The sequence below is a fragment of the Humulus lupulus genome, chromosome X, assembly GCF_963169125.1.
Source record: "Humulus lupulus chromosome X, drHumLupu1.1, whole genome shotgun sequence".
Taxonomy (NCBI): Eukaryota; Viridiplantae; Streptophyta; class Magnoliopsida; order Rosales; family Cannabaceae; genus Humulus; species Humulus lupulus.
The window spans coordinates 6,493,753-6,521,280 of NC_084802.1; the positions used below are offsets into that span (position 1 = coordinate 6,493,753).

Consider the following 27,528-nt stretch of genomic DNA (forward strand, 5'->3'; position numbering starts at 1 on the left):
TAATCAAACCTTATGTTATAATTAATATTCTTAATCTATAGGTTAAACTTATAAAATTCATAACTATTATTAGGAGTTTCCAACTAAGTCCCAGCTTGAACCAAAATCCACAGTCATAAACATACTACAACTACTACTAGCTATTACTATTACTACTACTATCTAACTAGCTAAGTAAAGTTCTTAGACTCTACAATAAAATAAATCATAAAATGGTTTATAATCTAAAACCACACTCTCGGGATCCATCCCGCACTTTCAGAACTCTTAATATACCCAAACGGGGTAAAAAAACCAACCCCCGAGCCTTAAAAGTCATCCTGAGCCCTAAAAATAGGTTGCTGGAAAATTCACTAGCGCTGGGGCGCTGCTCCAAAGTCAGAGAAGCCCAGAATCTGCCCTGCCTAGCGTTGGGGCGCCATCAGCAAACCAGAGAAAATTCTGGTCTTCTCCTCTGAGATTTCCCTTTAAAACCAATCCTAAACATCATCAAAACATCAAATTCAACCCCCAAACCTCATCTACATCACACCCTCATCAAAACCCAAACAACCAAACTCAAGAACTTCCATTAATTCCCAACTAACACATCAAAATCCTCAATTGAAAACTTATTAGAAAAACAGGGTATAAACCAAAGATTTTCATGGCTGAATTCCTTACCTCAAGCTTGACTTAGATCCCCTTCAATGATTGAACCAAGGTCCTAAGCCCTCAAGCCTTGCTTTCCTAGCTTGCTACCTCAAATTGGCTCTCAAAAATTGAAAGGAAGAAGAAGAGAAGAACATGGACGGGAGGGGGAGATGAGGATGATAATGATGCTATGTTTTTTACAATTCCACAGCCTTCTAAATGATACATATCCTTTGCCAAATGACCATATTGCCCCTACGTCAATTAAATCCTTCTAAAGACTTCCAAGGGTAAAACCGTCCTTTCCTGCCTATCTCATTAATTATAATTAACACCCACCAATTCTTGTTATTCTCAATATTCTTAAATACCAATAATTCATATCTCGTTACCCTCTAATTCCCAGCAACGTTCTAATCACCAAATTACCCCGAGACTCACTCCGAGCCCCAAACTTAATCCCGTTATGATTAGACCGAAAACTTGCATTCCATGATCGTCTCATGCCGAATGGCTCGAACCGATCCACATATAATGTGGTATTATTTAGAATTCACCCACATGCACGAAAATACACAATCATGCCCTCAACGGACCAAGTGACCAAAATGCCCATATAATAAAATGTAGACCCATATGCATGCATTTATCATCATATAATAATATAATTCACATAAACATGCATATAATCATTAAATGTCATAATAAATCAATTATGGCCCTTCCAGCCTCCTAATCAAGGTCCTAAACCTTATTAGGAAATTTGGGGCATTACACTAAGGGTCGCGATGTAACTCCTAGAATAGAAAGCCCCTCCTGTCTGGAAACAAGACGCGGGCAACGACTTGCCCCTAAAGGTTGCGGCGCGCCTCCGAAACAGAAGCCCCACCTGGCCTTGGGTTCACATGGGTCGCGGCACCCCAAGAATAGGGTCGCAGCCCGACCCTACGAACCCCTAATCCCCTTGTTTTTCCTCAGCCAAAAACCCACCAAAATTCTCCCAAATAATTCATAGAACCATAATTCAATCCTCGAAATAACATCAACATGATACCAGCAACAAAACCCAACATTAAGTTCAACCAAAATTCTACCAAAATACAAAATCTACACCTTGAGCCACAAAGCTCAAGAACACTCCAAGAACTCTAGAAAAATCATTACAAAAATTAAATTAAAACATGGATTAAAGCTTTACCTCAGCTGTGTTTAATGACCTCCTAGCTACAACAAATCCAAATCCTAACCCAAGCCTTCAATTCCCTTAGTTTTCTCAATAAATTCACACCAAAGTTGAGAGAGTCGGTTGGGAGAGCAAGAGAGAGCTGAGTGTTTTGTATTTTTTTCCTTTGTGTGGTTTACTTAAGGTTGAAGTAACCTTAAGCAAATCCCGAGGCTCGGGGTACCAAAAACGTCCCCGAGGGCAAAATGGTCAAAATCCCCGATATTCCATCCTAATCTCACTAACTCCAAATATATCCTCGAATATTTATTCCCTTTACCCAATAACCCAGTAATGCACTAGATGTCCAAAATACCCCTTGACTCGCCCTGAGTCGGGTATTGAGTCCCATTGTGACTTTTCCGCTAACTTGCTCCCTAGGATCGTCTCGTGCTGAGTAACCCAAATAAACCCACTTAATAATGTCTTCTCTCACATGTATCACATATATGCACATATATACAATTATGCCCTCAACGAGCCAAAATTGCTAAAATTTCCATTCTAATAAGAAACGGGCCCACATGCATATTTAATACACTTAAACATGCATATATAGTCATATTATGATATAACTCACATAATCATATACTTACACACATATATATCACATAAACATATAATTTCCATAAATTGTCATCCTGGCCCTCTAATCAAGGCCCTAAGCCTTATTAGGTAATTTGGGACATTACAACAACAAAAGCGTGAAATTAAGTATTTATGCCGTCAATATCCCATATATAAAATTGTATAAGTTTTTTTTTTTTTTTTTTTAAATTGATGTTATAATTTTTAACAAAAAAAAATGATATTATAATAGGAAAATTTTCTATGTTTTTAATTAAATAAAAAAAATCACAAAAGTTGCAATAATAATAATAATAATTGTTGTACCCTAAACTTAGCACGAGTTCACTTGCTCAGCTCGGGTACAGCTGGCAGTTGAATACGTGGAAAGATAACCCAGTAAAATATAGTTATTTACCATGCGAACAGGTCGAGACTCATGATGGTCAGACCCAATATTAAGCGTCCTAGACTTACTACAAGCTCGGAGTCCTGTCAAGCACGAGCTCGAGTGAGACATTCAGCTCGTGAGGACCTTGATATAACTATGCTGAAGGATCCCAAGAGACTCGAGAATTCTTTATACGCTCATTAATGACCAGGCCATATCATATTTATATTATTTATTACCCGAGATAGCAGGATCATGTTTATTCTTTTACCAAATCATATCCCAATGTAAATGGGAATAATTTGTATTAATTATATACCATATATAATTACGCGATTTATTTACACGGTTACCCAAACCTTTCCATGAAATTCCCTTATAAATACTGGGAATATTGGACAGGGAAGGGGACCATATTTTGAGATACCAAAACTCTGCCAAAATAGAGAGAAAAACATTAATAATATTGACTCGTGGATTAGGTGGATTTTAACCACTGAACCACGTAAAAGTTCTGTGCTTTTGAGCGAGTTCTTGTTATTTTCATTGCGGTTTACTATCAAGCACTAATCTACCAATTTTATTTCTTAATATACTGTTGGCGAAAAATCGCGTCAACAATAATAATAAATAACAAATAACAAATAATAAAACACAACCCAATACACTATAGTAATACTTTAAAAATGGCAATTTGTGGCATAAATATTTATGTAGTTCGATTTATTACACTTAAATACTTAAGTAAAATTTTTGGTGGGAAAATTATTTATCGTTACTGATTTGGTGTAGCTGTAGGTCCTTGACTGTAAAGTCTGACCAAGGACTTATGTGGCAGCCACGTGGTTGCACCTAATTGGCCAAATTAATTTTTAATTTATTAAAAATATAAAAAATCATTTCTAAAAATATAATTAATTTAAAATAATAAATCATTCAATAAATTAAAAATCTCAATAAAAAATAAAACTTGTAAAACAAAAAAAAAGTAAGAACTTATTTAACCAAATCTAAAATAAAAAAAAGTCATCTTCAACCTCTCCCTCTTCCCCAAATTGACTACATCTTCAATCTCAACCTCTCAACAATGACGCCTTGAATGAGATCGACAACGAAGCTAGGGACGCTCAAAGTCGATGGCAACTGGGGACGACGTCGACAAGGAGAGGAACTAGGTCTAAATTAGCGATTTGGGAAAAATGAGAAGAGAGGTGAACGGGGTCCATGCATGGGACGACGAGGTAGATGTGTTCGACACCATGGAATCTCTTGGTCGACTTCAACAGTAGCATCGCGTTGAGCTTTTGGTTCACCATTGAGTTTCACATTTTTTTTTTTGGTTCTTCTAGTTCGACACCTCTTTGCCGAGTACTCATGACAAGCTGGAAATGGAGGATGGTAATGAGATTCTAGGTTCAATCTGATCCAATCTATAGGTTCTAAGGTCATGGGAGATGGAGATTGATCTGTCAAGGGAAATGAGAAGATTGAAGATGAATAGTCGGGGGGAATTTTTAATTAGTTAAATTTTAAGTTTTTTTTAATAGGTTTTACATTAAATTTTAATTAATTGATTGAAATTTTATTATTTTAAATTAATTAAATAATTAAAACTAAAAATTAATTAGACCAATCAGGTACAATCACGTGATTGCCATGTTACTCTCACGACAACGAAAACGTTCTCCGAGGGGCTTTCCTAAGACCATACCAAATCTGTAATAGTGATTAGTTTTACCGTCAAATTTTTTACTTACACGCAACAACTACACACATACAACAATTATGTATGAGTTATGGAAAAAGACAGATATAACCCTGAAAAAAAAATCAGTTTGACAGTTGATATGTCAAATAGTAATCAATCAGAGAGAGACATGTTATTCTCACGTGCGTACAGATATTATGATGAAGGGGTGTGGAGGTACGTTATTGCCTTTCTTTTCTTCTCAAATTCTCTCACTCACTCACTCTCACATTCATTTTCAATTTCATGTCACCACTTACGTATTCTTATTCCATACCACCCACACACATTTTTTATGTTCTTCTTAAATTAATATTACGATTTATTTTATTATTTATTCTTCCAAATACTCGTTCTTATCTTCCACATTAATTGATTAAAAAAATCATTCAAATACAACAATTGTTTCTACAATTACTCATTAACAATACAAGAGCTGAAAAACATGTTATAAATATTATTATAGCCTGATTCTTATTGCATTTTTTTTTACCAATTATTAAATTTTGTTAGGAACTAATAATAACATTTAAAAAATATATATATATTATTGAAGGAAGCCCCCTTAATATTAGCATATAGATACGTAACCTGGTCATAAGAGTAAGTATTGCTATATTGGGAGAACAATCCTCCATATATAGGCAAATGATTATGTATATATAAAATATACAACGAAATTTTATAAGACTAATGCAGCTTGAAAAAAGGAAAATAAATTTTCTAGTCGTACTATCCACTCTAAGAGCATGTACTCCGAATCCATGATCAACCTTATTGATCATACGATGTACATGAATTATGGACAATTTCAAAAAAATTAGACAACAAATTTACAATATTAATATTCTATAACACAAATCTTAAGTCACTAGAAGAGGAAAATCTCTTAGAAAGAGTAGTTGTAGCTGCTAAATAATCAGATTTAACGCAGTCCAAAGGAGACCAAACGAAAAACTCAATCCAACACCACCAATAAAGCCACACATTCTACCTGTATAATTGTAAAGCAACCTCAAACATTCTTCTGCATTATGCTGCAGCTTCCCCTTGAACATATAACTTTTCTTCGAAATCCAACTTTGAAGAGCTTCATCTTTCATAAAATATAATATTAGATTAAATAATGTGACAAAATGTGATTTGTCACACCTTGTAACATATAATTAAGAGTTACCAAATTGGACACATGTATGTGTACCCAAATGTAACATATTTTGGAGTTACAAAATCAGTTGCAAATTTGTAACTCAAAAATATCACACAATAATGTGCAGATTTTATGTTACACATTTTTTATTTGAATTGATCAAAGTCGTTAGTGATATGACTGTTGGAGACATGTTTTAACCCTCATAATGTGTTTGGTGGTTACAAAGTTATGTGGGAAGAGTATAGAGTTGTTTGGAAAAAAACACAAAAGTGATATGCTGAAAATTGGCCTGTGGCCACGGCCACCAGTGTCCCTGGCTGTGACCTGGTGGACAGATGCACACGGTCGTGGCCAGGAATGCTGGTAGCCGCAACCAGAGACGTGTGCAACCAATTTTATACTCTTTTTTTTTCACTTTGAACAGTTCTAACAACTCATGTAACTCCATAAACTCTTTTTCAATTTCATAAACATCAAATTAAACATTGGTAACAGCTATGAGGGTTGGTGGAATTTGAAATTCAAAGAGTGTCTCAAAACTAGGGCTGACAATTTGTGTAAACGTGTCAGATTCGTGTCGACATGATTATGACACGACACGATTAAGGTAAACACGAACACGACACGATTATTAAACGTGTCAAAAATACGAACATGACATGATTATTAAACGGGTCAACACGACACGATAACACGATTATGACACGATTAATCATAACTATATGAAAAAAAATCATAAAACATATGCAAATTATTCGTGTTATCGTGTCTGACACGATTATGACATGACATGATTAAGGTAAACACGAACATGACATGATTATTAAACGTGTCGTGTTCGTGTTTACTTTAATCGTGTCATGTCGTGCCATGTCATCACGTCGTGACCCAAATTGCCACCTCTACTCAAAACTCTATAAATAGGAGCTCATTGCTCACTTGTAAAACAACATTATTTCTATCCACTATAGCACTTAGCTAGAAATACACCAAAAGATTTGATTATTCCAGAGAGCTATTTTCAATATTGAGAAAATTCATTAGTGCTTGAGATAGGGGAAATAAACTTTTGGACAAAGGTTGTAAACATTGTTCAAGTTGGTGATCCACAATACTCTTCACTTTGGTTGTGTAAGTGAGAGTAATTTATTCATTGTTCTGGTTGTTTATTATTTCTTCTATTGTTCATCTTGTTATCTTTCTTCTATTTCCTTCTACATACTTTGCTTTACTATTTCTAGTTTATTTGTAATTTTTGTCATAGAGTTGTAAACTCATTTAATCATCATCTTGTCTTTTGTATTCTTTTGCTTAGAGTTGTAATAGTTCTTATTTTCCATTGAGGCAATAACATTGTCTCTAACAGAAAATAAAAAATTCATACATATTAAAATTATTTATACACGAAGACAAAAATATAAATTAATTTTAAATAATAATAATAAAAAATATAACACTACCATTCAAAGTCTATATTATATATGTATAAATTTATAAATATAAAAGGAAAACTAAATAATATTTCAAATTAAGAATGATGGATTTTTATTTAAACATATTTAAAATCAATACTTGATTTTGGTTGTTGGTGAAGTAACATTAGGGTTGAATAAACTCTACTAGAAAAGAAGTGGCCCTGAGTAAAATTTATCCCATGCAGAGTAGTTTTATTTGGAGTAGTAATACTTGGAGAAATTTTTTATGTTTTTTATAAATATTATATTATTGACATGGACAAATACTTTCATTATAATTTTTTTAATGAAAGTGCAAACATTCAGTTTTCACACTGAAATTATAATTTTTTTAATGAAGATGACAGGCACATGGGAATACCATTTTTTTTTTCTTCTTCTTCTATAGATTCTCATAGATTAGATTGCCCACAAAATATATCTATTTTATTGACTGGCCTTGGTTGAGAAGGCCATCACATCCCAAGAACACTAGTTTGAGTAGTTTAATTTTTATAGGCTATATGTACCTATATGTACATTGGGACCCATTATTATTTTTCATCTTTACTTTAAGATAACTTAATTTATACTTTACATGGAGAACTAACCAAACTTTTTATATTTCACTTTTATAGGGTTAAAGCAATCTTTCTTTTTTGTTACCTATATTAGGGACAATTTTATGATTTAAGTGTTTATCTTTGTCTCAAGTTGCAATGTGTAACTGTGCATATTTTACATATTTTGATTGGGTGTAGAGAAATTTGTTCTTTAAAGAAAATGAAGTTGTAAACCAACTTGACAAGAAAATAAAAGGGTTGAGGAGCGACCGAAGTGGTAAGTATAAATACCCTTTTGTTGAAATTTTGTACTTATAGTATGAGATTATACATGAAATTTCAACACTTCGTTCGACTTATTTTGTTAGTGTAACTGAGCAAAAAAAGTCGTATATAAAAAGAAATGATGAATACAATGTTGATTACTTTTGGCTAAGTATGGGGATAATTAAGCTATTCTTATAACTTGAGAAAGAAAGTCATCTTACAATTACCTATAAATGTGAAATGTCTTGATAAAGTGATGATACCACCACTTAAAAAGGTGAAAATTATTCTGAAAATTGTCTTTGTATTTACATCAACTTTGCACAAAATAATAATGCGTATCAATTACTTGTGTATAAATATAATATTGTGGATATACTCAAGAACACAATAATAGAGGCAAATAATGCATCATTCTGTGAAAATATATTCCCTTACAAACAAAAGAGCAATCTACTTCTAAATGAGCACTTGAGACTATTCATAAATATATTTATGACCAAAATGAAGATGTTTAAAATGAGCAGTGAGAGAAAAATCTTTTAAAAATATTTATGTTTGAAGGTAAAGCTTGAATTTTGAAAAAAAAAAATTGTGAATTCTAATAATGGTTTTATGTGGAAAAAGTCTAGAAAGTTTGAAATCGATTCTAACTATTTTGCAAAATCCAAACTTGTGGATCTTCCACTAAAACCTAAACTTTTAGGTTTCAAGTGAATTTTCAAAAGAAAGTTGATAGCTTAATATGTAATATTAACATACTTTTTCTAACAAAAAAGAGTATTCATATCTCAAAAATGTTGTTCAGAGCTCCATCTTGCATAGACATAATAGAGTTTATCAAAGAGACATAATAGAGTTTATCAAAGAGAAATTTGCGGTAAAATTCATTAAGTAGTTCAAAAGATTGCACTTAAATCATTAAGTATTTTTTGTGTGGAAAAAGTTAGGAAGTTGTCTGAAATATTGCACTTAAGTCATTAAGTAGTTTTTTTTTGCGACAAAAGTCAGTATATAGTCTAAAATATTTTAATGAAGTCATTAAATAATTATTTTTGTTACAAAAGTTACATTTTACACAAATTTAATTTTAATTTTAATTAATCAATAAATGTCTAAAATATATATATATATTCATAACATCAATATAATAAATGGGATCTCTTTTAAAAATAAAAAATAATTTTAAAATTTCTAATATAAAAATATCATTCAATATTAGTTAAGTTAAATTTTAGAAAATAATACAACTTAAATTGACTTAAAACTTAGTTTATTTAAAATTAAATCATTTTTCATGTTATAACTTTTTATTTGTAAAATAAATTTCAAATAATTTTTCATTGTTAAAATTATATATTTTTATGTTTTTATTAATTAATTAAAATTGAGATAAAATTAGCATAAAATATGACTTTTGCAACTAAAAAAACTACTTAGTGCTTAAATGTAATATTTCAAATTACTTATTATCTTTTGCTACCAAAAAATGTATTTAATGGTTTAAGTGTAACTTTTCACCCTATTTATTGACTATTGCAACAAAAGAAACTACTTAGTGACTTAAGTGCAACTTTTCAAACTATTTAATAATTTTTGCTACAAATTTCCATTTATTAAATTATGTTATTCACCCATAAAGTAATATAGATATCATCACAATATTATTAGTCAATCTATATAAATTCTACCTAATTTTATTTAAAATGTATATTTTATAGTAAATATAGATTTGCTATGAAAGTGTTTCTAGATTATATTCTACCTAGATATTATCTTCAATATAAATAAGCTATTGTTTCTAGATTATATTTTCGTTTTGTTATCAAAACATTAAATATCTTTATATATCTAAAAAATCTTTATTATAAATATATATATTGAATACTTATTTAGGGATTTTAGTGGGGATGTTAAATGCTAAAAAAAAAAAAATTATATAGGATGATTTTTGTCAGGCATGGTGTAGAAAGTTAATTATTTTTTATTTTTGAGATAAGGTTTTTATTTTTAAATATTGAAAATATTTGGACTTATTGTTAACATTCATGATGAAACCTTTCAAAAACTAGATATTAGAGATTGTGCAATGAATAATCAATCTAAAGTACAGCTAATATATATATATATATATATTAAGAATTAATTTGTAATGCAAAAATATACTATGTACTAGCTCACTAACTTGGGATTTTTCAAGTTCACTTTGGCTAATCATAACATAAAATTCAACATATGTAACTAAAGAGAATGCATGACAACTCAGCTCACATTATGGCATTTTGAGTATGTTCTTCCATAATAGTGGCTTTGAAAATTTGAAGAAGTGAGGATGCCACTAAATAGTTTTTAGTACGTAAACTAATAAAGCACCAATAAAATATGACTATTATGCATTACACTACACACAAATGCATGCCCAAAATCTTTTGAGATATTTGAAAGTACAAGATAAAAATATGATATCATGATGATTAACTTTTTGAAATATGAGATATTTTTGTAAAACTAAACTTGGGAATTTGTTGAAATTTAGACCATTTGTCTCAAATTACCTAATAAGGCTTAGGGCCTTTATTAGGGGGTAAGGATGACAATCTATGAGAATTATAGATATTTGTGATGTGTATGCAAGCAATTATGTGATTATGTGGGTTACTTGATAATATGACTATATATGTATGTTCATGTGTATTAAATATGCATGTGGACCCGTTTCTTATTAAAATAGCAATTTTCGTAATTTGGCATGTTAGGTGTATATTTGGCATACATGTGTTATGTGTGAGACTCATTATTATGTGGATATATTTGTGTTACTCGACACGAGACGATCCTAGGGAGCAAGTTAGCAGGAAAGTCACTATGGGACCCAATACCCGACTCAGGGTGAGTCAATGGGTATTTTGGGTAATCGGTACCTTACCAGGTTATCAGGTAACAAGAATGAATATTTGATGATATATTTAGAGTTAGTGAGAATATGATAGGATATCAGGGATTTTGATCATTTTGCCATCGGGGACGTTTTTTGTATTAACTTAAGGTTACTTGAACCTTAAGTAAACCACACACAAAACAAAACACTCAGAATAACACTCTCACCAGCTCTCTCCCAACCAACTCTTTCTCTCTCTCGCACTCTCTCTCAGTTTTTGGAGGATTTATTGAGGAACTAAAGGGATTAAAGGTTGTACACATGGGAAATTGAAGGCTTGACTTTGAGGCTTGATTAGTTGCAGATAAGAGGACATAATCACAGCTGAGGTAAGCTTTAATTCTTGTTTTAAGTGAATTTCGCCCTGTTTTTATAGTGTTCTTGAGCTTGAGGTAAGGTATTGGATTAGAGATTGGGTGGAGGTTTTTGAGTGAGATAAGCTTAGGTTTTGATGCTGGTAATGTGTTGAATCTGTTTTGGGGATTGAATTATGGTTCTAGAATTGATTTGGGGTAGTTTTTGGTTAAGTTTGGCTGAAGAGAAAACAGGGAATTCTGGGTTCATAGGGTCGGGCCGCGACCCAGTTCTTGGGGTGCCGTAGCCCTCTTGAACCCAGAGGTCAGGGGCGGTTCCTGTTGCGAGGTCGCATTGGGACGCGTGTTTAGTGAGAAGAGAGGTTGTGGCCTCTGACTTGGGCGGTCTGCAGCTCAGATGCTTGGGGCCGCGACGCTCAAGGGTTTTGAGTGCAGGAACTCAACCCTAAGGGCTCGGGATCGATCCTGCTACCCAGTTTAGTAGAATTCGATGTCCCAGAGGCTAGGGCTCAGTCCGAAAGCCTTTATTTGCTCGTTATTTATGGGATTTTATATTATGGTTATGACTACGTTATCATTAGGAGCTCAGAATCAGAATCGTGATTGAGGGTCATTCTTATTATTACGCTATACTCAGACCTGAGGTAAGAAAACTGCACCCGGTTTGCGTTTAGGGCTCGACCCAATTATAGTACAAAATTAATGTTATGTTGAGAATGTTTTATTAAACATATTGAATGTGTTGTGTTTACTTATGTTATGCAATAACTGTTGAGTTGTATATCTGACTGGGGAAGCTCAGGTTATAAGCTGAAGGTCTATCTATGTTATCTGATGAAAGGCTTGGCTTAATAGTCAAAGGTATAGTTAGATGTTAAGACTTGACTCATCAGTCAAAGGTTAAGACTCGACTTATTAGCTGAAGGTTAAGACTCGACTTATCAGTCAAAGGTTAAGACTCGACTAATCAGTCGAAGATAAAGACTCGACTCATCAGTCGAAGATAAAGACTCGACTTATCAGTCGATGGTTAAGACTTGACTTATCAGCCAAAGGTTAAGACTCGACTTATGAGTCGAGAGTTAAAGGCTCAACTTAGAAGTCGAGGGCGGTAATAGCGTGCAGAATGCTGGCCGATAGGGTTAAGCTGACCTAGAAGCGAGACACACACTTGAACACCCCTAGGGTCGTCGAGAATGTGAAGCATCAAACCCGCTTGGCCAACTCAAAGACTAGTTATGTGAGGGATAGGCATTAAATCCCTAGTGTAACTCTATAGTCACTTATAGGAATGAATTGCATGCATGAGCAGGGTTATTACTGCTGGCATGCTAGTTATGATTATGCGATCTGATAATGTACTGCTTATAAGCATGTTTATGTTTTCTTGCTGAGCGTTGGCTCACAAGTGCTAAATGGTGCAGGTAAAGGAAAAGAAAAGCTGGACCAACCATGAGTTAGAGAGCTTCAGGGGCATAATGTACATATGCAGCCTGCTCGTCCGCCACGACCGAGGCTATCAGTAGAACTAGGGTTGGACCCTGATTTTGCTGCCTAGGTGGCTTTTGTATTCATTTTTGGGGCTTTGTAACCGTTTTAATCTACGATGGGATCCTATTGTAGTCAAACTTTTTAATGAAATGGTTTATTTTAGACTGAAATTTTTAGTACCTAAACCTGTGGTTAGTTTTAATTACACGATTTAAACTCAAATGACTCGTTTAGCGAGTTAAACATAATTTAAATTACACAGTGTAGCAGTCCTAGATTAAGAGGGTGTTACAAAGTCCCTTAGTGACTAAGACCCGTTTGAGACAACTTTTAAAAAGTTAAAAATTGTTTTTTGAAAAAGTTGTGTAATAATGGTGTTTGGTAAACAGTTAGAAAATAACTTCTTGAATCATTTATACAAAAGTTATAGTAAGAAGTTAAATCTTTGTTTTTTTATAAAATTAATATTTTGAAAAAACTTTGCAATATATTACTCAAAATAAAAATATTTAAAATAAATTAGTATTATAATAAAATAAACAATATTTAATTTTTAAATATTATTTTTGCTCAAAAATTATTTGTATAATATATATTTATTATATATTATTTTAAATATATAGTTTATTATTCACTATAACATTATTTTTGTATCTCATAGTATTCTTAAATTATAATTTATTAAAAACATATCAATTTTATGTTTTAAAAAAGAAAGAAAAATAATTAAAGACATAAAAAGTTTTTGAGATAACTTAAGTTTTACATATTTGTGCTTATATCGTGAACAAGATTATAATACCATGGTCATTATCATTCGAATCTTAGCTACATCGACTAGTTATAATATATATACACAATAATATGTATATATTATATAATATAATATTTTTGTTTATGATTACATTAACGATATTTTGACAAAATCATATTTAATTTAAATATATGAATTTATTTTAATAAAATAAAATAAATATGACACCTTGGTATAACTTTCCAACTCACGACATTTTAAAATCGGTAATTTACCAAACACTGAATAAATTTTCCACACTACACAGCTGCAGTTACTTTTTCCGAAGTATTTTTCCTCGTATAACAGCTATACCAAATTGGCCCTAGAATGAGTTCAGCTTGGGCCTAGTTCAATTACCACTCATTGTCATGAATTGGGCCTATGCTTAAAGCCATACTACATAAGCTCTGAAAGTCCAACCTAACATTTTCTATGAATAACGGCTAGAGGTTTTGTGTAACATATTTTAATATTCAAAAGAACACACACACAAAAAAAAAAAAGATTCCCCAAATATGCCATCTCATCAACCAAATTCCCATATTTTGTTACGAAAAGAAAAACAAATAGTAACCAAAAATCAAATCTCAATCGATGCTTACTATTGATACATAATTTCATCTTGATGATATTTACGAGCAAAAAAAGAACTATTAATATTTCGAGAAACAATTAAAACAATTGGGTAGCTGCCAAATAGTGTCCAAAGATTAAGTTTGGCAAGAAATTTAGTAAAATAAATGCATAATAAATGAGAGGAAATGAGAATAGGAGTCAATGTAAGAGAATTTTTTTGGAATTTAAGCTTTAAGATAGTGGTTGAAATGGTTTATTAGGCCAAGGTCCTCTTTCTTTTTCTCAATTTTCCCCCACTTTTTCTAGACTCTCCCTTTCTTTCTTTCTTTTTCTATTTACTCATATTAGACTATTGTGTCCCACATGGAATAAGTGTAAGAATATTGAACCATTAATAAAAACATGTGTAACTCCACTAATCACTAATTGATTTTTAGATGGAGCCTCATGATTCTTGTCAATGCAAGTAACTGTCAAAACCTAACACCATCACCCGACCTTCAATCGTAACTCGACCACCATAGAAGAGCGTCCGCCAAAGTCCCACCACCAATCGACGTTAGAGGAGGCCAAATGCACCCGTCACAAAGAATGATTTTGCGGTTTTGATTGGATTTTTTGGTAGGCTCGAGCTACCCCAAGATGAAATGGTGGTACTATTGGAGCAAGCACATCGTGAAGAACAAAAACCAACCATTCACTCCTCTTACTTTGTCATCGTTATTTGAATTTAAAAGATATCTTAAATAGGTTAAAATGTAACCAAAAGATAACTTAAGCGATTCTTGAATAATGAAAAATTCTAACTCTCCAAACTTTATATATATTTTTTGCATGCTGAACTTACAAATGTCTACCCTTTACGAATTCAGTCTTACATTTTATTAAATATGTTATGAATTGGGCATATAAAAATTGAGTATTCTTCTAATTATTTTTTTTTCTAAAAGTTAATTATGATGTTAGCTAAACTCCTTTAGCTTTCGTAAATGGGCTGGGCTTTAGCAATAAACAGGGAAGAAGCCAGCCTATGACGCAAAGCCCACTCGGTTTGCAAAAAACGACGCTTCACATAACAAGCCAATAAAAAGACGACACGTGTAAGAAATGTAAGGCGATCTCACGGTCACAGACCCCTAGACTAGATTCATCTAATCATAGCCCATCAATTCCATCAATAAACAACTCCTCCACTTGTCCAAATCTTTATTCAAAAAGTCAGTTATTACTACTACTCTCTCTCCTCCCCCATGCCATGGCTACCGTCCCCGTCGCCGACCACCGCCACCTCCGGCTGGACTCGATCCCCCTCATCGACCTCCGCCTTCTTTCTCAGTCCGACCTCTTTTCCCTATCTCTCACTTCCTCCACTTCTCACCCCCTCCGCCGATGCGACGACGACGTTTTGATCCCCAAGATTGACCGTTCCGTCTTCAACGAGTCCGCCGGAAGCCGCAAGCAGACCTACTCACGCCTCCGCCTCGCCTCTCGTAACTCGAAATTGTCTCCTTCCTCTTCCGCCGCCGTCGTTACCCCACCGCCCGCCGAACCCCTCGACCAGGAGAGCTTTCAGATAATCGGCCTCCTCAAGCAGTTGTTCACCGACGAATCTAGAGGCGAACTTGTTAGCGTACCTATCGATTACAATGATTCCGTTCCGGAGCCTTTCTGTGATGTGGTGCAGAACGTCCCCATTGACGTCGTGGTCGATCCCGCTATCAAGAAACGGAAACGAGGGCGTCCGCGGAAGAATGCGGTTCCGGAGTTATCCTGTAAGGTTGAGAATGGGGCTTTTGGGTTGGGGGATCTGTCGCTGGTTTCGCCCAATTCTTTGTTGTACAGTTCCGGTGGAGACATTCGTTCTGTTTCGGTACTGTCCAATGCAGAATTGAGTAATGCTAAGCCTGGCAGTTTTTCCGCACCGGTTGCGTCGAACAAGGTTTTGGAAGATTCTGCGGCAAGTATTGTTGGTGGTCAGGTGAAGCGCAAGCGAGGGCGGCCGCGTAAGAACGAAATTCCCTATGTTGAGAATGCCAAGGGTGGCGATGCGGCTGTTTGTGATGCAAAGGCAAGAAGGGAAAAGAAAGAGGAGTTGGTGAATGAGAATTGGAATGGAAATGGTGTGAATTTGGGTGCTTTGGGGAATGCTGAGAACCCATTTGAGGAGGAGTTGATGAAGAGGACGCAAGGGTTGAAGACAGAGGCGGAGTTATTAGGGTTTCTGGGAGGGTTGGAAGGGGAGTGGGGGAGTTGGAGGAGGAAGAAGAAGATTGTTCAGGCCAGTGAGTTTGGAAACGTTCTACCGAATGGTTGGAAGATTATGCTCTCTCTAAAGAGAAGAGAAGGCCGTGTCTCACTCTTTTGTAGGCGATTCGTTAGGTTTCTCCTTTCTCTAACTACTTTTATTTGTTGTTTATAATGTGTATGTTATTTGGCTTCACTACAAAAAATATGGTATTGACTTCAAACATCCTGTGGTTTGCTCCTCTGAGGTTTGAGTTTGGGCACTTAGCTAGTAATTGCTATATCTTTCTAGTCTTTCAACAAAGTCTGATGTTTGAGTCTGGGGACTTACATAGCAATTGCTATAATTTACTAGTCCCCAATACAGAATTGGGGTGGGGGAATTTAGTTAAAAAAAAAATGTAAAATACTGTTCGCTAGTGGAAAAGAAAAACTGGTAAGTAAGCTCATGATGGCGGAAAAGATAGTTTGTGAGACAAATTGTTTGAAAATATTGTCAATAATCTTATTTATCCATGCTTGTCTGTGCTAATCAATAACACCATTTGGCAAAACAATGAGTTATTGTTTGACATTTAGAATAGATATTTCAGTAATTTAAGAACCGTCGCAGTTGCACACTTCAAGCTTTTACATTTTAAGACACCCGGCTGCTTTTTTCTGTCTTTACCGGTTTTGTATGGTTTAAGCTAAAGTTATGATAGTTTTTTGTGTTGATAGGTTCTTTGTTCTTGTATTTTGAACCTAATGCTAGTCATTTGGTATTATACAGCCCTAATGGGCAGCAGTTTGTCTCGTACAAAGAGGTTTCCTCCTACTTGCTATCCTCTTTTGGACTTCAAGATGCAGGCCATTTAAAACCTAGTCTTGCTGATTGTAAAATTCAGGAGGTTGCTAATCAAGGGGGTTCTGGAGATGTAAGTCATTATAGCTGATCTTTTATTTCTTATTCCATTTTATTCATAATTTTTATTTCTTCGTACACTACAGGATGCAAATCTTTTGTTTGAAGATGCTAAGAATGCAAATGAGCTCATAAGCTGCTCAAGAGTTCCAAGTACCTCTACAACTGATGATTGGAAGCAGGACATGCTCTTGGAAACCAGAAATACGTGGGATGTTCCGATAGCAAATGTCTTAATTAGATGCCACCATCATGCGATGACTTTTGATGAGAAAAATGACTTAGTCCATCACCTTTTCTCATCTCATAAGGATGCGAATGGGTGTAATTCTGTATTTTGTGAGGGACTTATATTTAAAAATGGGAATTATGAATGCCAGTTCTGCCACAAAATATTAGATGAAAAGTTTTGTCATAATGATCATGTTGCAACCCATGTGAAGGATGATGTGGAGAGCATTGAAGTCTCACAAGGACCGACAAGCACAACAAAGAAATCTGATCCTTCACTAAGTGGTATTTCACCGACATCCTTGCAGATGAATGAATCACTTGGAATTGATGAAGAACAACCTCCTACCATGCCTGCTAAAGATGAAGTGAGTTGTGGAGAAATAAAAGAAGATAATGTCACTTTAACTTGTCACTCTTCTAGATGTCAGGATTCTTGCATTCAAAATACAGATAGAGGCGAAGTTGTTTCAATTTCGTATGAAGAGCAAGTTACAGATCATAGCATAGACAAAAAAGATCAGGAATATTGTGAGAAACAAGCCATAGTTTGTCATATGATCAATGATGAGTCAGGAAGGCATGAGGAGGCTATTAAAAATGCTGTGAATTCTAACAATGAGGACAAAGATATTTATGAACGTTCTGATGGAATGGATGTTGTCAAGTGCATTCCTAATGGCTCTATGGAGGAGCCTAAATTAGTTATTGATCCTCAAGCTGGTTTATTTTCCAGCGAGGAAAATATTTGTAGTATTGATGATTTTGAATATCAGCAATTTGCTAGTGGAGTGGGAAATAGGAATGGTGAGTCAATATCTGATCATTGTGGGCTTGGGAATGAAGAAGAATGTGCCCCAGTAAAGGATGAAAATGGATTTCTGGGTTCTGTGCATGAAAAAAGTACTGAACTTGGTTTTTGTGGTTCATTAATTGATGAGAAAACACATTTGGTTGGCAAAGATGTCAGTAATGCCAGTAATGTTTCGTGTGGCACTTTCTATGAGTCTAAAAATATTGGCTCTAGCAGTGATTGTGTTACATCAAACACGGATGCTATTACTATTGGTGATAGAAACTTGGAAAGCGTTTTTGGTGTTCCTCCTTTAAATGAGCAAGATTTTAGTTATGCTGTTAACACAGAGAGGCCCAGTTTTAAAATGGAGGAACCCTGGTCAGAAAGGAGTTTCCAAGGTGATGTATTTTCAGCATTTGTTGATGAAAAAAATGTTAATAAGTCCTCTATTGGTGCTGTTGATGTGACAAACTGTAAGAGTAGTGAATTTAACCTTGCTTTTGATAGCAAGGGCCAGAGAGTACAAGCACAGACCATCTCTTGCATGGATCAAGTTGGAAACAATGGAAGAGATTCACGTCTTTTATCTTCATACGAACATACGTTTGCTTCAGAAGATAGTGGGGCTTGCAGTGGAAAAATAGAGAAAGTTGACCAGGGAAGAGATTTTTTGCAAAGTGATCTGCTAAACCAATTTGATTATGAACAACCCTATGATGGAGTATATAATGTTAATAACCTAACATCAAGTTCAATGGATGACTCCAAAATCAAGGAAGTGAAGTGCTTATCGAATAATGAGGTTTCACATGATTTTGGCGGCAATTATTCAGGAGTGGGTTCTAATGCTGCTACAATCACCGTGGAGGGAATGAGTTCCGAAGGGTATTCCTTTGGTATTTCAGGAAGTAACCAAACATTTCCCATCACAAATGATGTGCCTGATATTTACAGTGGAACTGTAAAGGAGCTTGAGCCGAAAAGAGATTCTAAAATTGGTTTAATTTATCCATCTGGTAGAGACAAAATACATGCTGTTGGAGATAATCTGGATGGTGGTTCTACTGGCACACATTGGCAGCGGCCTGAATCTGAGGATACTACCAAGTCTGGGAACGGGATGCCTATTACTGGCTCAGTAAAGCAGGCACAAACACTTGGAGATGCCACGCCTGAGCATATCTGGAGAACTAATGAACAAATCTTCCAGTCGAGAAGATTAGCTGACACTTTGTCACTTTCAATGCAAATGTCGGGCCCTTATTTGAACTCCAATGTAATTTCAGACAAGGTATGAAAATGGATTATTTTTTTAAGTATTCTGGTCAACTGAGTAACTACTATGTAAAGGAAATTTAAAAGGACTATAGAATTATCTGGACGTAGTTAGTTGCTTTTATCACTTTACGTTGAGGTGTGGGGGTTCTGATTACTGCTTATGGCTCATTAAGTCCTACAATTGTTTTTAACATGTGTAGAGATGTTTTTATATTTATTCATTTTATAGCGGAAGATTTGTAGTGTGGAATTGAATAGTCTACTTGTTGTACAACAACTTGTGCGTAAGAAATTATTTTGCCGTAAGATTTATTTTATTCAATTACTTTCCTGGAATTTTAGATTGTTTAGATAGAGATTTTGTTAGTTGTTGTTGATGGTTTTCCTCTTCTTCACTCTTGCAATAATTTTTAATTTTGCTAAAACTAGAAGCTTTAAAAAATTCTGGCATATTAATTTGTCATGAGAACCAGTTAACAATTAAACTTTTATGGGCAGGATGCCTATGGAAATCTGAGTGCCGAGGAGAAGTTTGAGAGCCTATCAGGTCTGGAAGGGCTAGGATCAGTCAGCATGGATCAGTTGCAGTTCAATCTTGTGACTGCTCAAGGAACACGTTCTAATGAATCAAAGGGCTTCTCGCATACAGAGATGAATCAAGGCTTTGATTCTTCTTTTGGCCTTTCAGATGAAGCATCAACTTTTCCACCAAAGACATCTAGCAGGCATCAAAACATTACTGTCTGTGTCTGGTGTGGAGAGGAATTTTATTATGAGGGTGTTAGCTCTGGAACAGAATTAGAGTCAATGGGAATTATGTGTGCGAACTGCCAGGATAAGTTCTCTGGTTAACAGTCATGGCAGTTGTCTACTAGTGCTCTGGCTCCACCGATGATTCAATTTTATACACCCAACACTTGTCAAAGAGAACATCTTAGATACAAGGTAATCTCCCTGCTCAATCAAGCTTCTTCTGGTCTTTTATGTATTAGAAAAAAACAAGAATAATGACCCTTTGGACGAGTATGCTATAATCTAATAGTTGGATAATTGAAATCTAAAATTCATGTCTCCAATTTGTCTCACCTCCCACATATCATGAAATGACACATCACTCTATTTTTAATTATTAGCCTTATTTGTTTTGTTAATTTTTTATATTATACAATTAATAAAAACTAGATGTTATGTAATGATGGGTGGGACATGTTAGAGTCATGAAATTTGGAATTAGGTTTTTTTTTATTCTTGATTGTTCTACTTTTTTTTTTCCTTAAAAAAAGAAGAAAAAGAATGGCCCTTTGGGAGATTATTCTACTACCCATTGATTGGTCAGTTTTTTTTTTTTTTTTTGGGTAAGAACAATATTAATAATGGTATTGATAATAATGATATTGATGGTTGACCTTTGGTATAATATGCTGTCAGTGTATTGTTGCATTGACCTATTGCCATTTTCAGTTACAATTGTAATTGCAGGGAGTATTTTATTAAGACGCAATAATTTTATAATGCTGAATGGTGTCATGCCCTCATATGGGTTCCTGAATTTCATAATGATTCCTGTTAGAAATTAAACTGATGGGGCACTAATTTCTTTATTCTACCTAAATATATTCTATTATTTAGGAAGTAAGACACTCAAGCTTAATATAGTAATATTAGAATTTGATGATCTAAGTGGGTGAATGCCACATTGCATTTCTTTTTTTTTTTCCTTTTTTAATATTCTCTTCTAAGACTAGCACCTCTCTTCTTTCCATCAAAAAATGGAATTTAACTTTAGAGACTTCTTCTTTTATTTATTAAATTCCAAACTAACTCATTAAGTCTTTTCGTAATTATGAATACTTTTAACATTTTTCATTTTGTTTCTTGAAGTACTTTTAATCCTTTGATCTTCTTCTTTTGTTTATAAAAGTAGTTTTTATTTGCCTCTATGTTATTAGTTATTTTTTGGTGTGAAAATGTTGCTTCTCTTTCTTACTTCAAATTAAGATCTCAAAGAACTGGTCAAAATTTTTAGACCTAATGTTTACTAGAACAAAACTTTTGGTTAACAACCTATGGCTTCTTATTTATACTGCTATGTATTTATTGTAACTTGTTCTATTGTTGTGGCATCCAAATCCAATCCATATGTTCTTTTCAGAATTTTTGTGTCAAGATTTCTACCAGCTCGTCAAACACATACGAAAATTATCAAATTTTTAGGCACTGAAATATATAAGGTCACTATTAACTCTAACTCTAACTAAGTGATATATGTGCTTCATTTAGTCTTTATGAATAAAATTTTCAAACATGTTTATCTTTAATTTTATATGATGATTTATAGTTAGCCTTATCTGGTTTTATTTTCTCTCTACTTCCTTCTTTGGAGATCTAAAGAGGAGTTATGATCAAACTTATGATGTAATGTATAGCAGACTTAAGAAATTAGGAAAGTCATGTTTTGATATGCCAAGGTGTAGAGACATGTATATTAGTGTACTAATGTTTCTTTCTGTGTTAGTTATATTTTGGCGCCTTTGCTTTCTAAGGCTACTATACTTTTGTGGTAGTTTTGAAAATGTACACAATAAGATTTAGGAAAATACTAAAGGGAATCCACATTACAATTTAATGCTGTAAAACTTGCCCGTATTGGTGTGGTGCTTAACATCAGAAATTCCCCATAGCAATGCTCAAAGATTTATAGTCCCAGTCGTTGCTTTTCAGGTCAAAATTTGTGATAATCAAGCTTGTGTTTAGATGATGACAATGACTATGGAATATTTTCTGATTAAATCATTGTTTTCCAGACGTAGTAGGTGGAAGCTTTTGGGAAGGGGGAAGGATTTTGTTGGTATAAATATAATGAGGTCAGTCAAGTCAGGTTATGCATTACTTGAGGGCATAATTTTTGCAGTTAGAAATTGACTTACCACCGTTGGTCTTTTTTTTTTTTTTTTTTCTCTCCAAGTCAATAATTTCATTACTGACTAGTGACAATTTATATAACTTTTCGTTGGTTAACTCATTTTTTGCCTTTAGAAGTAGGAAAACGACTGGCCTATATTGTGGTAGAGAGTTTGCCTGTTAGCTGTACATGTAGAGACTACTACTAGAGTGCCTTGCTTGCTCACTGGACTGTAATGTAACATTGATCTTCATTTGTGTTGAAACTCCAAATGAATGGCTTGTGTTTTTATTTTGGAAAGTGATATGATTTTGCATCTCCAATCCAAAACTCTATAATAATAATAATAATGTAATTACATTATACTAAGATAGTATAATGGGTTTTTAGCATTTCAACTCTTTCCAAATCGGTCTATGAATTATAAAATATAGTAATTATGTCTCTAATCTCGTTAAATAATGGTAATTAAGTCTTATGTATGTGAATTTTTTTACGAATTATCGATGGAAAATATTGCATGGCATTGGTAAAGTGGCAATATAGAGATCTTGGGTTTATCGAATTGTTTACGACGCCATAGTTTGATGTATTTTGTATTTTTGCTCATTCATATTTATCAATTTGGTAATGCAATACAATCAATCAGTTAAAAAAAAATCATATTCAGGAACTTAATTGTTATATTTTATTATTTAGGAACTAAATTACTAAATCAAATAGTTTAAGAGGCAGTTATGCTAATTTTTTATTTTTGAACTCGTTACACTCAGTGAAAATAATTGTTAGGAATGAATTTGATGTAAAAGTACAACAGACAAAATAATGTGAAACTATATCTAAATAATGGAGATGATTCTGGTACTGTCCAAAATCATTGACTTTTGAAACTTGGAATTTTTGTTTTGTAAGATAAAATTAAATTTGCTGTACGTCTGTATATCAAGTCCTCTGATCTTGTTTTCAATTAATATTTGGAGTCGACAGACACTTTTCTGGTACCAGATACCTCCCACCACACTCTATACCACTCTTTTAAATTGTCGGTCCGTGGTGGGTGAAGGTTTTTTTTTATATATATATTTATTTATGAATTTGCTTTTAATTTGTCTTTTTTTTTTTAAATAAAATAATTCTGCAAAAAAAAAAAAAATAGTGCATAATGTCTCCACAATTGTGTGGGTCAAGTGACTTGTGGTCTGCTTAAATCTTACACCAACTTAACAAAAGAGCAACCACTGAGTTTTCCACTAAAACACTCTTTATGTATCTCATTGGAATATAATTTGGAGACTTTTATTTATATAGTATAATTTTAATAGAGAGCATAGTGTGGTAGCTAATACTACTTGACACGAAGTACTGATATTGGGACGATTATAATACGTGAGATTCGATATTAAATTGTATTAATTATTAAAGTGTATTAGGCACCTAATAATAATACTAAAATAACATTATGAATAAAATAACTGTGTTTGGAATGTAATTTGGATGCCAAAGATTTTGAATTTTATTTTTCCATAATTATTCCTTAAAATAAAATAGAATATTGTTATAAAATAACGTATGACACCTAACACTACTTGACACGATAAAATGTATTAATCACGTTAAAATAAAAATAATATTAACGGCGATAATACTTAAATTTTTTCAAAAGTTACACTTAAATATTCAATTTTGGTGCAATCATTAGTACTCGCATTTAACTACTCGTTAAGTATCCACATGACACATACAAATTTTTGGTTGATTTTAGACTAAATTATTTAAATTATAAAAAAACTAAAAGATTATTAAAAACTAATTAATAATATGGATTTTGGAATGATTTTGAATTTCAATTTTAATTTGAGTTGTTTGGAATTTGTAAATTTTAGCTTGACAGTTAACGGTGAGTAGTAGCTCTTACAACAAAATTATATATTTAGATATTATTATTGCCAAAAAAAAAATTTGAGTATTAAAGTACAATTTTTGAATTTTTTTTTGAATATTATCGTCTACAGTATCCCAAAATCAAATTATTATGACTAAAAAATTTTGTTTGGATTAGAATTTGAATCCCACTTTTGTTATTAGTTATTTGTTTTGGAAGATCAGTCCAATTCAATGTGTTTTACACTAGTCATTTTGTTTTAGTTTTCAAACAAAGTCAAACTGGCTTTACATTGAATCACAGTTGGGAGTTATTATCTAAATCCGGAAACCTTACTCCAAAACCTCTTTTTTCCCAAACACTAACTAGGATAAGTCATATTCTGTCGTTTTTTTTTTTGTTATAAATACTAAATAGAGCTTAGAATTAATACGAGTCGCCACGTGTCTTCTGACAATATAATTCAGTGTTATTCTCAATTCCCCATGTTAATTAAGAAAATAATAACATAATCCATTCCCAATTAAAAAAAATTAAAATAATAATTAGCAATAAAAAATAAAATAATAATAATAATGACCAAAACCAGAAACCACCAGTTCGTGCTCTTACTCTACTCTCAACAGAAAAAAAGGTATCCAATCATATTACACCAACAAATATAATTATTTAAATAAATATATAAAGAAAATAAAAACATTATTATTATTCTCTCTCTTTATCTTCAACCCTTTGGAGCCTCGACGCTAGTATGTCCCGGCCACCCACCTCCGCCTCTATCTCCACCTTCTCTTCCCCACTTCTCGTCTCCTCCGCCGCCTTCTTCTAGGTCCCTTTTGGATTTTCTTTCTTTCTTCGAATTTGGGTTTGGTGGGGACCCGGTCTGGTGATTTCTAGCGTCGTCGATCTTTGTAATGGGGGTTAGGGTTTGGATTAGCGGGATCCTTATGATGCTTTTATGGGAAAGCCTTGCCTCCTCTGCTGAACCCGGCTTTTGCTCTCCAATTTCCGTTACTGATTCGATCTTAGGGTTCCGAGAATCCAGCTGCCCTCTTTACCCCGATTCGCTCTCCTTTGGTTTCAATGGTGTTACAGAGGTACTTTTTTTTTTTGGTTATATTTTTTTATTTGTTGGGTTGATTTTATTTTTGAGGTGGGATTGAAATTTTTGAATTTGGAATTTGGGATTTTTGAAGTTGATTGAGCTGATTGTTTGAAATACTTCTAATTTGATTTTTGAGGTTTTGAGGGTATTGTTTGGATTAGTATACTGGAAAGTTTTGCATTTGAAATAAGCTACGTCTTGTTTAGTTATTTGTTTCCAAAGAAAGTGCTTTTCAAAATGTTGTTGTATTGGGTCTTTGTGCCAACTTCGTTTTGTCTCTTATTAAACATCAATCGGTTTTAGTTCTGAAACTATTCGAAGTTCTGTCTAATTTGCTATGGACTCGAGAATTTGATGATTTCTTATTCTATGAATGAAACACTTATTGTATGCCATAATAATGGAAAAGGATTAGTATCTAGATGGTGAGAATTTTTACATATGAAAGTGCTCTCTCAAAGCTTGTTGTTATTGTTACTCATATGGTCTAGTTGTTGAACTTGAGAATTGCAAAATTGTTACATGTTTTGAAGGACTTTCTCTTTATGGTGATGTGCAGGGAGATGAGGTTTCATTACAAAGGGCCCTGAACATGGTTCACAAGAATAGTTATGATTATGTGGCTGTGCTTTTCTATGCCTCTTGGTGTCCTTTCTCGAGGACCTTTAGGCGAACCTTCTCCATCCTGTCTTCTCTATATCCTTCCATACCGCATTTTGCCATTGAAGAATCAGCTATCAGGCCAAGGTTTGCAAATGATACACCCAAGAATTACTTGCATAATATGCCTCATCTTTTTTTTTTTGGTATTTAAAATTATAGCCATTATTGTCTTCTTTGGTTTTTGAGTATAAAATTGTTGAAGTTTCTGCAGTATTCTCTCAAAGTATGGAGTTCATGGATTTCCTACTCTCTTCATTTTAAATTCTACAATGCGTATTCGATATCATGGCTCTCGAACCCCTTCTTCTCTGATTTCTTTCTACAGCGATGTTACTGGTAAGACATAAGGATGAAAACTCTTTTAAAAAAAGTCATCTCCTGAAACTTTTTTCTCAATGATTTGGCCACGTTTTACTACTTTCTCGTGTCATTTTCAAGTGTTGTTTATTGGGCATGTTGAATGAATGTAGGCATCATGACTGCATCGCATGATGAAGCGTCACTAGACAAAATTGGAAGCTCGTCAAATCACGAGAAGAATGGCAACTCCGAGCAGGAAAGCTGCCCATTCTCATGGGCAAGGTCTCCAGAGAACTTGCTCCGTCAAGAAACATATCTGGCACTGGCCACCACGTTCGTGGTACTGAGATTGCTCTACTTAATTTTTCCTACTTTGCTTGTATTTTCTCAATGTGCTTGGAGAAGGTACATCCGAAACATGAGATTCGGCGCCTTGTTGGAGCATCCCATCGCCTATCTTAAGCGAGCGGTACAGTTATCAAATTCCTTAAAGGAGCCTTGTAAGAGGAGCAATTTGCAGGAAGGAGCCATGAATGCAAAAGCGTGGGCTTCAAAGTCCCTTGCCACTGTTTCAATCGGCGATGCAAGCACCAGCAGCCGGTGTGTGCCAGTGAATGAATGCCACTAACCTTCTCAGAAAGCTCAGAGCCACTCGAAAAAGCCTTCGACTCTCTCGTCGTCGTCCATGAATGGTCCAACAACAGCAGAAACAGAAGAGCGTTTGTGCTAGAAGCTTTTAAGAAAATCATCCTGAAGCTCTTGAGATATTAGGGGTTTTAGTTTTGGGGTTCAACGGTCATGCCATGAAGGTGAAATATGTAACTAAATCTTGATGATGCTGTAGAAATTCATTTTTCGTTTTGTCTATATGCTTTTTTTTTAACAGGTTACAATATAGTAAGCACGAGTAGTTATTCAGATTTGCCTTTGGAGACCTCCATTTGAGATAAGGTTTAATTGATAATAATTAGTGTAATTTTCATTATATGTACCAAAACAAAAACCTCTGCTTTTTGCTTTTTTTTTTTTTTTAAGAAATGGGTTTTATTTGCATTCAATTTAAAGGTTCTCATAATAAGAATGAATAAATAAATAATATTCTTAAAGCAAT

At 33.8% G+C, this 27,528-nt stretch overlaps 3 protein-coding genes across 7 annotated transcripts in view; 2 read left to right on the forward strand and 1 right to left on the reverse strand.

The window, feature by feature from the left end:
- LOC133807292 (N-glycosylase/DNA lyase OGG1) overlaps positions 1-24,734 on the reverse strand; it is a 77,119-nt gene extending 52,385 nt beyond the window's left edge. The window contains exon 1 of the mRNA XM_062245524.1: positions 24,731-24,734. The gene's annotated coding sequence lies outside the window, so the exon portion shown is untranslated. The remainder of the gene's footprint in view (positions 1-24,730) is intronic.
- Positions 15,317-22,732, forward strand: LOC133807288 (uncharacterized). 4 transcript variants are annotated; one of them, XR_009879244.1, is made up of 5 exons: positions 15,317-16,491; positions 17,129-17,273; positions 17,347-19,578; positions 20,064-20,510; positions 22,287-22,732. XR_009879244.1 is itself a non-coding variant. In XM_062245520.1 (4 exons), the coding sequence occupies exons 1-4, from the start codon at positions 15,368-15,370 to the stop codon at positions 20,415-20,417; spliced, it is 3,855 nt and encodes a 1,284-aa protein (XP_062101504.1). In that variant the 5' UTR covers positions 15,317-15,367; the 3' UTR covers positions 20,418-21,926. The 4 variants fall into 4 exon arrangements, 2 of the variants coding, with proteins under 2 accessions (XP_062101504.1, XP_062101505.1); XR_009879243.1 differs by having other exon boundaries at positions 15,318-16,491; positions 22,370-22,732; XM_062245520.1 differs by lacking the exon at positions 22,287-22,732 and having other exon boundaries at positions 20,064-21,926.
- Positions 24,735-25,053: 319 nt separating the features above from the next.
- Positions 25,054-27,440, forward strand: LOC133807294 (5'-adenylylsulfate reductase-like 4). 2 transcript variants are annotated; one of them, XM_062245530.1, is made up of 4 exons: positions 25,054-25,446; positions 26,014-26,201; positions 26,320-26,453; positions 26,588-27,440. In XM_062245530.1, the coding sequence occupies exons 1-4, from the start codon at positions 25,264-25,266 to the stop codon at positions 27,043-27,045; spliced, it is 963 nt and encodes a 320-aa protein (XP_062101514.1). In that variant the 5' UTR covers positions 25,054-25,263; the 3' UTR covers positions 27,046-27,440. The 2 variants fall into 2 exon arrangements, with proteins under 2 accessions (XP_062101514.1, XP_062101515.1); XM_062245531.1 differs by having other exon boundaries at positions 25,055-25,446; positions 26,329-26,453.
- Positions 27,441-27,528: the final 88 nt, after the last annotated feature.